The sequence below is a fragment of the Mandrillus leucophaeus genome, unplaced genomic scaffold (genome assembly GCF_000951045.1).
Source record: "Mandrillus leucophaeus isolate KB7577 unplaced genomic scaffold, Mleu.le_1.0 Scaffold1291, whole genome shotgun sequence".
Taxonomy (NCBI): domain Eukaryota; kingdom Metazoa; phylum Chordata; class Mammalia; order Primates; family Cercopithecidae; genus Mandrillus; species Mandrillus leucophaeus.
The window spans coordinates 412,541-423,479 of NW_012101245.1; the positions used below are offsets into that span (position 1 = coordinate 412,541).

Genomic DNA, 10,939 nt, shown 5'->3' on the forward strand with positions numbered 1-10,939 from the left:
AGGCATGAGCCACCACGCCCGGCCTTTATATATTTTTTTAAAGGTAATTTTAAATTTTAAGTGGTGATCATGAAAGGGCACGTCATGTTCAAATTTTCTTTTCAAGTACGTACAAATCCCAACGAGCTGATGAGCGATAACACTTGTCCTGGGGTTCTTGAATAATCTTGTCTAGGTTTCGCCATTGATGGTGTTGTAAGGATATCCATCATATTAATATCTATATATGCAAAGAAAAATATATAAATTAATTAAAAACCTTTACCTCCCATTGACTAAAAATGAATGTTATATATATGGCAACAATAAATTTTTTGTAAACCAAATGTTAAAAAAGGAGACGGTGGCCGGGCGCGCTGGCTCAGGCCTGTTACGCCAGCACCTTGGGAGGCTGAGGCAGATGGATCACTTGAGGTCAGGCGTTCGAGACCAGCCTGGCCAACATGGTAAAACCCTGTCTCTACTAAAAATACAAAAATTAGCTGGTCGTAGTAGTGGGCACCTGTAATCTCAGCTACTCGGGAAGCTGAGGCAGGAGCATCACTTGAACCCGGGAGGCAGAGGTTGCAGTGAGCCAAGATTGCACTACTGCACTCCAACCAGGGCGACAGAGCAAAACTCTGTCTCAAAAACTAAATAAATAAATAAGGAGATGGTATGGAATCAATATTAATTTTGGGCCCCTCATGTTAGCTAATATGTTTAAGCCTAGGTCAAGATAGAAACTGACCCAGATTGTTAGCATGTTTCAGTGCATAGTATTTTAAAAGAATTCAACAATGACACATAATACTATACTATTCCACTTAGATATAAAAAATAGTAAGAGAAGTCTAATGTTCTTATCCAGGCGTGGTGGCTCACACCTGTAATCCTAGCACTTTGGGAAGCCAAACGGAGAGGATCCCATGAGCCCAGGAGTTTGAAACCAGCTTGGGCAACAAGACAGAGTGATAGAGTGAGACTTATCTCTACAATTTAAAAACTAGCTGGGTATTACAGCAAGCACCTGTGTAGCCCCAGCTACTGGGGAGGCCGAGGTGGAAGAACTGCTTTTCCCAGGAGTTCGAGGCTATAGTGAGCTATGATCACATCACTGCACTCCAGCCTGGGTAATACAGTGAGGCCCTGTCTCTTAAACAAACAGACAAAAAATAATCCAAGAACTCTAATGTTCTTATATGATACAGGACTTTTTAAAATTAGCTGGGTGTGGTGGCTCATGCCTGCAGTCCTAACTACTCGGAAGGCTGAGGCAAGAGAATAGCTTGAGCCTGGGAGGCAAAGGTTGTAGTGAGCCGAGATCACGCCACTGTCCTCCAGCCTGGGTGATAGAGCAAGACTGTGTCTCAAAATAAATAAATTAACGAATGAATAGGCCAGGCGCGGTGGCTCACGCCTGTAATCCCTACACTTTGGGAGGCTGGGGTGGGTGGATCATGAGGTCAGGAGATCGAGACCATCCTGGCTAACACGGTGAAACCCCATCTCTACTAAAAATAAAAAAATTAGCCAGGCATGGTGGCGGGTCCCTGTAGTCCCAGCTACTCGGAGCCTGAGGCAGGAGAATGGCGTGATCTCAGGAGGGAGAGCTTGCAGTGAGCCGAGATCGTGCCACTGTACTCTAGCATTCCAGCCCAGGCAACAGAGCACGACTCCATCTCAAAAAAATAATAATAATAATAATAAAATAAATAAATGAAAGTATACTGAAAGTTTTAACAACAAATTTCATTTATGCCTCACATTGATGAAGTGATAAGAATAATAATAATACACATATAGGATATTTTACAAAAAAATTTTTATTAAAATTAGACCCTTATGATATACAAAGTGACTTAAATTTATCAACAATTTTATCTTAATGCAAATTTTTTGTCCTTTGTGATATTTTCCAATAGCTTATCTGAAATCGTTAGGATCAGATTTCAAACTAAGATTTCAAAGTCAGATTTCTTTGAAATCACAATTAAAAAATGTTGATTTCAGAAAAGTAATGTGGTAAATATACTGCATATTATGAAATATCCCTAGTGGCAAATCATATGAATAATCACATGAACTGGGATCAATAGACTGTAAATACCCCTGGCTAGGCACGGTGGTTCATGCCTGTAATCCTAGCGCTTTGGGAGGCTGAGGCAGGTGAACCATCTGAGGTCAGGAGTTTGAGACCAGCCTGCCCAACGTGGTGAAACTTCGTCTCTACTAAAAGAAAAAAATTAGCTGGGCGTGGTGGTGGGTGCCTATAATCCCAGCTACTCAGAAGGCTGAGGCAGGAGAACTGCTTGAACCTGGGAGGTAGATGTTGCAGTGAGCCGAGATCATGCCATTGAACTCCAGCCTGGGAAACAGCAAAAACCCCATCTCAAAACAAACAAACGAAAGACCATAAATACCCCTACATCAGCATAGATCAGATTTTATCAAACTTAGTAAAAAGTTTTAGGTGTTCATAACTGTTGAACTTTGTACTTCCACATGAAAAACTGTAGATCTGCATATATTTTCAAATACTAATAGTTATAATTCCAGAGTTTATAAGTCCAATTTCTGGTTATTTTCATTATTAATACTTTCCCATCCATGTACCCTTTCTAATAGAGAATACAATATGTTTTTTTTTTTGAGATGCAGTCTCACTCTGTCCCCCCAGGCCAGAGTGCAGTGTCACGATCTTGGCTCACTGCAAGCTCCGCCTCCCAGTTTCAAGCAATTCTCCTGCCTCAGCCTACTAAGTAGCTGGGACTACAGGCGCGTGCCACCACGCCAAGCTGATTTTTGTACTTGTAGTAGAGATGGGGTTTTGCCACGTTGGCTAGGTTGGTCTCCAACTCCTGACCTCAGGTGATCTGCCTGCCTCGGTCTCCCAAAGTGCTGAGATTACACACATGAGCCACCATGCCTGGCCTGTTGGATGTTTTAAAAAGGTACTTACTCGGTATTTTTCTTACCTCTATTCAAAGTAACTTTTGAAAGGCCGAAATCCGTCAGTTTAATATGACCCTCATTAGAAATAAGCATATTGTCCGGTTTCAAGTCCCTGCACACATAAAAGGCAAATAGTAGATAACCAAAAAAGGGCTAGTTTTAATGTTAGAATTTCCAGAAAGAAAGTTACAAAGGAGGCAAGCCCTATTTATTTCCTCCAAAATAAAGATGTCACTGATGGCTTTGAAAAGTACAGAAAACATCTCCTAAAAGCAAAACATCTTTTGTACCATTTATCAGAATCGACAAAAAAGATAAATTAATACTAGATTATTTTTGGTATCATTGGTTAGATATTCCATTAAAATAAAGAAACCTTATTAGATAAAATCAATCTCAAGCCAGTTCAAATTTATATTTACCATTTACCTTCTTTTTTTTCTTTTCTTTTTTTTTTTTTGATGGAGTTTCACTCTTGTCACCCAGGCTGGAGTGCAATGGCATAATCTCAGCTAACTGCAACCTCCGCCTCCTGGATTCAAGCAATTCTCCTGTCTCAGCCTCCTGAGTAGCTGGGATTACAGCCATCCACCACTACACTCGGCTAATTTTTGTATTTTTAGTAGAGAAAAGGTTTCACCATGTTGTCCAGGCCGGTCTCGAACTCCCGACCTCAGGTGATCCACCCACCTCAGCCTCCCAAAATGCTGGGATTATAGACATGAGCTACTGCACCTGGCCTACCTACATTTACCTTCTTAAAGGAAGGTACGATTGAGATTTAATAAGTCACTTAATCTGACTTTCTTTGCATAGAGAAAAACACTGTAAATCAGTTGGACTACAAAATACAGCACTTTTGTATAATGCAGAGCAGCAGAAAGGATTCAATACTCTTCACATAAAATGCCATACTTAGTGGGGCGTGGTAGCTCATGCCTGTAATTGTAGCATTTTGGGAGGCTGAGGTGGGAGGATCCCTTGAGCCCAGGAGTTAAAGAGCAGCCTGGGAACCTTGTCTCTAAACACACACACACACAAAGCCAGGAGTAATGGCATATGCCTCTGGTCCCAGACACTTGGGAGGCTAAGGCAGGGGGATTGCTTGAGCCCCAGAGGTCGAGGCTGTAGTGAGCCAAGATCAAGCCGCTGCACTCCACAACCTGGGTGACAAAGTGAGACCCTGTCTCAACAAAGAAAAAGATAAATAAAAATGTAAATAAATACAAAAATAAATAAATACATGCTATACTCATGTTCAAAGCAATATATTTTTGAAAACACAGGGAGATGAAAGAAGAGTTAATTTCTAAACGAATACAAGTTACTAGTAAACTTTAGTAACCTGGAAGTAAGTGCAAGTGGTTACCGTGAATATTTGAGACTCAAATATATAATTTGATTACTTGAATTTTTAAGTAATAATTTGGAGAAAAGTTGGTCTTTACCTGTGGATGATTCCATGTCTGTGAAGGTAGTCTAGAGCCAGTGCTACTTCAGAAATATATTTCACAGCCATCTCTTCATCAAAATAACCATATATATGTAGGAGAGACTTGACATCTCCCCCAATGAGATATTCCATTACCTATCAAAAAAGAATTTAATATTGTGAAATAAAAACAATATGATTACTTTAAAAATCTAGTATTTGGGCATTACAGTTACAATATTTGGCATGGTTCTGTAACAAAACTACCTTTTCTTGCCATTACTTGTAATACATTAATACTAGGTTTATTCATGTTGCCATATAGTTTTTAATTAAAAATTAAACTGTTTAGGCTGGGCACAGTGGCTCACACCTATAATCTCAGCACTTTTGGGAGGCCAAGATGGGCAGATCACTTGAGGCCAGGAGTTCGAGAATAGGCTGGCTGTTCTCGAAATAGCGAAACCCCGTCTCTACTAAAATATAAAAATTAAGCTGGGCCTGGTGGCACATGCCTTTAATCTCAGCTACTTGGGAGGTTGAGGCACGAGAATTGCTTGAACCCAGGAGGCACAGGGTGGCCAAGATTGCGCCACTGCAGTCCAGCCTGGGCAACGGAGGGAGACTCTATCTCAGGTTGGGGTGCAGTTATGTGCAATGGTATCTCTATTAGCTAGCTGCACACTACCATGCCAGCTAATTTTTATTTTAATTTTTTTGTAGAGATGGAGTCTCATCCCCAAGTTGGTCTTGGACTCTTGGCTTCAAGTGATCCTCCTGTCTCAGCATCTCGAAGTGCTTGAATTACAGGTGTGAGCCACGGCCCCTGGCCTTTGTCTCTGTGTATATATACATACACATACACACACACCATATGTATCGGGAGAACCTGCTCCCGATGTTTACCATGGGTTCTTTTCTATTTCCTAAGTGTCTCAGCTGGGTTGAGAAATAAAGGGAAAGAGCACAAGAGAGAGAAATTTAAAACTGGGTGTCCAGGGGAGACATCACATGTCGGCAGGATCCAGCAAGTTTTTATTAGCGATTTTCAAAAGGGGAGGGAGTGCACGAATAGGGTGTGGGTCACAGAGATCACATACTTCACAAGGTAATAAAATATCACAAAGCAGATCACAGGACCACTGGATGAGGTAAAATTAAAATCGCTAATGAAGTTTCGGGCACGCCTTGTCATTGATAACATCTTATCAGGAAACAGGGTTTGAGAGCAGATAATCTGTCTGACCACAATTTATTAGGTGGGAATTTTCTCATCCTAATAAGCCTAGGAGCACTATAGGAGACCTGGGCTTATTTCATCCCCTCGGCCCTTTGACCAGAAAAGACCGGATGCCTTAAAAAGGGGCGATGCCTTAAAAAGGGGCCGTCTATAGGCCTACCTTCAGGGCACATTCTCTTTCTCCGGGATGTTCCTTGCTGAGAAAAAGAAATCAGAGATATTTCTCCTATTTGCTTATGAAAGAGGAGGAATATAGCTCTGTTCCGTCCGCTCACCGGCGGCCAGTTCAAAGTTACCACTCTTGTTCCCAGTTCAAAGTTACCTCTCTTGTTCCCTGAACATCGCTGTTATCCTGTTCTTTTTTTAAGATGCCCAGATTTCATATTCAAACACACATGCTCTACAATTTGTGCAGTTGACACAATCACAGGGTACTGAGGCGACATTCATCCTCCTTAACTTACAAAGAAGATGACGGGATTAAGAGATTAAAGTAAAGACAGGATTAGGAAATTACAAGGATATTCATTGGGGAAGTGATAAGTGTCCATGAAATCTTCACAATTTATGTTCAGAGATTACAGTAAAGACAGGTGTAAGAAATTATAAAAGTATTAATTTGGGGAACTAATAAATGTCCATGAAAACCTCAAAATTTATGTTCTTCTGCTGCGGCTTTAGCGGGTGCCTCCGTTCGTGGTCCCTGACTTCCCGCAACACATATGCATATATCCTATTGGTTCTTTTTCTTTGGAGAACTCTAACTAATATAACAGGTAAATTTGCCAAGGTAGTGAGTGCAGCCAGAATTCAAATGCAAGTACTCTGAATCCAGACATGGTTCTCTTAAATCACTGGGTCCACTGACTGCTGAATGGATAAAGAAACAAAGTAAAAATTATTTACTCACCAAGTAGACATTGTTTGCAGACTGCAGTGAATAATACAAATGGACAATGAATGGGCTTTTGCTTAGTGCCAGTGCATCTCTCTCAGCTTGGACCTGATGAGTCATATTTTTGTTGATCATGTCTGCTTTTTTAACAACCTGTAATAGATAAAATAAAAATGATATGTTATTTTATTCTGAGACAGAGTCTCCGTCTCTTACCCAGGCTGAGTGCAGTGGCATGATCAAGGCTTACTGCAGCCTTGATTTCCCAGGCTCAAGTTATTCTCCCACCTCAGCCTCCCAAGTAGCTGGGACTACAGGCACGCATCACTACATCTGGCTACTTTATGTTTTTGTAGAGACAAGGTCTCACTATGTTGCCCAGGTCGGCCTAAAATGAGCCTCAAGCAATACCCCTGTCAAAGTGCTGGGATTACAGGTGTGAGTCACAGCTCCCTGCCTTTTTTTTAAATTACAGAGTGATCTCTGTCGGGTGGGGTGGCTCACGCCTGTAATCCTAGCACTTTGGGAGGCTGAGGCAGGTGGATCACGAGGTCAGGAGATCAAGACCATCCTGGCTAACATGGTGAAACCGTCTCTACTGAAAATACAAAAAAAAAATTAGCCAGGCATGGTGGCGGGTGCCTGTGGTCCCAGTTACTCGGGAGTCTGAGGCAGAATGGCGTGAACCTGGGAGGCGGGGATTGCAGTGAGCCGAGATCGTGCCACTGCACTCCAGCCTGGGCGACAGAGCGAGACTCCGTCTCAAAAAAAAAAAAAAAAAAAAAATTACAGAGTGATCTCAGGTTTCAAAGTTACCATCATAAAAACACGAACAGAGAGAACACATATAGATGTCATGTGGACTCGCACTGCTATCAGGAAACCACGTACAAAAAATAGTTAAGACAGTTTTAAAAAAAATCTTCAAGATAGAATTCCTTATCTTGGTATTAAATGGCAGAAGTATCACAATCTCTTTAGAGAAGGAAAAAAAATTAAACAAATGCTCCCAGACTGCCCTGCATATTAATAGAAAAAAAATTCTGTTCCACTGTTCTGATAGCAAAGTCAAAAGATAGTTACATTCTTCATAAGCCCACAGATAACTAGGACCTGGGCGTGGAGTTAACTACTTAATTTTTTTTTTTTTTAACTTCTGATTCTTTGATAGATGGGAATAGAATCAGAAAGAGGAATAATGTCGGAAGTTTGCCTATGAAAAAAAATCTTAAGCTGGAACGGTTAGAACTTCAAGTTTCAAGGTAATCTGTACAGAAACCGAACTATTAAATTTGGAACACTAAAAAAAATTAAAGGCCAGGTGCGGTGGCTCACGCCTGTAATCCCACACTTTAGGAGGTCGAGGCGGACGGATTACGAGGTCAGGAGATCGAGACCACAGTGAAACCCAGTCTCTACTAAAAATACAAAAAATTAGCCTGGCATGGTGGCAGGTGCCTGTAGTCCCAGCTACTCGGGAGGCTGAGGCTGGAGAATGGCGTGAACCCAGGACGTGAAGCTTGCAGTGAGCCGAGATCATGCCACTGCACTCCAGCCTGGGGCGACAGAGCAAGACTTCTGTCTCAAAATAAATAAATAAATTAACAAATAAATAATACATAAATAAATAAAAATAAAGTTGGAACACTAAACTGAATAGTCAGTAACACTGGGATCAATTCTCAGAACTGCTACAAGAAAAAAAAAGGCATATTTCTTTCAAAGATTAGAGTACTTAATAAAATCATTAATACATTATAAATTCCTGCCTTAACTCCTTTCTTTAAGAAAACTGAGGGAAACTGACAAAGCAAGTCGGTAACATGATTTTTCCTATCATTTCACTGGCTATGAGGGCATGCTTGTTTTGTTCTCCATTGTTGTCCAGTTCTTAGACACGAAGAGGGTGGGTGCTAAGCAAATACTGATTAAACACATGGATTGGTGTTTTCGTTTCAACAACTGATCATCACTGAGTACTGTAGAAGGAAAAGCAAAAATCTCAGGAACATATAAAGTAACCAATTCAATGAGATGGGTCTGAAAGATCAGGGAAGGTTTGAAGGGGAGCTAAGATGAATCGTAATACATGAATAAGACAGGTGGAGAATAGCAGAAAAGGGTGGAAGAAAAGCACTTAAAAAGGAGTCAGCATAAGGCCAGGCACAGTGGCTCACACCTGTAATCCCAGCACTTTGGGAGGCCGAGCCAGGCGGATCACCTGAGGTCAGGAGTTTCAGACCGGCCTAACCAGCATGGAGAAACCCTGTCTCTAATAAAAATACAAAATTAGTCAGGTGTGGTGGTGCATGCCTGTAATCTCAGCTACTCAGGCTGAGTCAGGAGAATCGCTTGAACCTGGGAGGCGGAGGTTGCGGTGAGCTGCGATCACACCATTGCACTCTAGCCTGGGCAATGAGAGCGAAACTCTGTCTCCAAAAAAAAAAAAGAAAGAACGAGCATAAACATAAGCACAGAAGCAAGAAAATACACAGCATTTAGAGAGTAGCCAATTGTCTGCTGAGGCCAAAAGATAGGGTATGAGGAAGATACAGTGGAAATATGGAGCCAGAACTGGGAAAACGACTGCTTTTCTAAAGAGTCTGAACTTGAGTTTACATGTCACAGTGTTAAGGAATGAATGAAAAAACGAAGATAATGATTCTAGCTAGGCGGCTATTCCAACAGACTATGTATGGAAATGAAGGCATGATGAACCTCAAAAATGTCATGTCGAGTGAAAAAAACCAGATGCAGACCACATATTGTATGATTCCATTTATATGAAATGTCCAGAAATGGCAAACGTATGGAGACAGAAAGTAGATCAGTGGTTATCTGGGGCTGGGGGTGTTAATGGGGTAGGCACTGCAGATGAGCGGAAGAGGTTTTCCGGCAAAGGAAATATTCCAAGGTTGGATTGTGGTGGTGGTTATACAACTATCTAATTTACTAAAACCACTGAATTGTACCTTTTTTTTTTTTTTTTGAGATGGAGTATCACCCTGTCTCCCAGGCTGGAGTACAGTGGCACGATCTTGGCTCACCGCAAACTCTGCCTCCCAAGTTCAAGTGATTCTCCTGCCTCAGCCTCCCGAGCACCTGGGATTACAGGTGCACACCACTATCCAGCTAATTTTTGTATTTTAGTAGAGACAGGGTTTCACCATGTTGGCTAGGCTGGTCTCGAACTCCTGACCTCAGGTGATCCACCCGCCTCAGCCTCCCAACGTGCTGGGATTACAGGCGTGGGCCACCGTGCCTGGCCTTTTTTTTTTTTTGACACATAGTCCTGCTCTGTCAACCAGGCTGGATTACATTGGTGCAATCTCAGCTTGCTGCAACCTCTGCTTCCCAAGTTCAAGTGATTCTCCTGCCTTAGCCTACTGAATAGCTGGGATTACAGGTGCGTGCCAGCACGCCCGGCTAATTTTTTGTATTTTTTGTAGAGCCAGGGTTTCACCATGTTGGTCAGCTGGTCTCAAACTCCTGACCTCAGGTAATCCCACCTGTCTTGGCCTCTCAAAGTGCTGAGATTACAGGAGTGAGCCACTGCACCCAGCCTGTACCTTTATAACCAAATAAATAGGGGGAAAAGTGAAAGCCTGTACTTGGACAGGGATTTGGGAATGGAAACGGATAAAAAGCATGACTAAAAGAGATGGAACTGACAGGAACACTGAGAGAGATACAGAGATGAAGTGAAGTGATTCAGGTTTCTAGTCTGAAGGACAGGGATGAAGGTGTTATTAAATGGAGAGAAGGAATATAGGCGGTTCAGAATTTAGGCAGTTAAGTGGAAAGGATTAGTTAAGGTTAGGCAAGTACAATTTGGAGGTGTGTGCTGGATATTCACTTGACAATGTCCAATAGGAAGCTGAAATCCCACTAACAAGTTGCTGGTTTCTCATTTCCTTTATCACCTTCACTCAGTGCCGCAATGTGAGTAATGTGAAACCACTGCAATGGACAAGTACCAAGAATGGACAGAATAGCTGTCAAGATACATGTTGAATGTTTTTAGAATGATACACATGGCTGCATGGAGAAAGGATCGGTCGGCTTAGGACATATTTCAACCTACTCTTTAAATAAAAGTGCATTCTAGATTTCACAATGGAAGATTTGAAGAGAAAACAATGGGCTCATTTAATGAGAACTTTTGGTTATACAACAGGTCAGAAATTAATCTACATCAAACTGCAAAGCTAGAATATAACTTGGAAGTGACAGTTACTAATTTAATGAATATTCCCAACTTAATCCTGGCAAAGGCCAAATGGGTAAAAAGGATCCAGAAGATACATCAAACGAATAGGTAATGCTAACACTTAAAAATTTCATAATGCCACGCACGGTAGCTGACGCCTGTAATCCCAGCGTTTTGGGAGGCTGAGGCGGGCAGATTACCTGAGGTCAGGAGTTCGAGACCAGCCTG

General features: G+C 41.7%; 1 protein-coding gene across 1 annotated transcript in view; it reads right to left on the reverse strand.

Moving 5' to 3' along the window:
• Positions 1 to 10,939, reverse strand: part of MASTL (microtubule associated serine/threonine kinase-like) — a 43,895-nt gene that overhangs the window by 24,764 nt on the left and 8,192 nt on the right. The window contains exons 2-5 of the mRNA XM_011972458.1: positions 6,517 to 6,654; positions 4,383 to 4,522; positions 2,958 to 3,046; positions 114 to 220 (exon numbers count right to left, since the gene is read on the reverse strand). Of these exons, the coding sequence (XP_011827848.1) occupies positions 114 to 220; positions 2,958 to 3,046; positions 4,383 to 4,522; positions 6,517 to 6,654 (474 nt within the window). The remainder of the gene's footprint in view (positions 1 to 113; positions 221 to 2,957; positions 3,047 to 4,382; positions 4,523 to 6,516; positions 6,655 to 10,939) is intronic.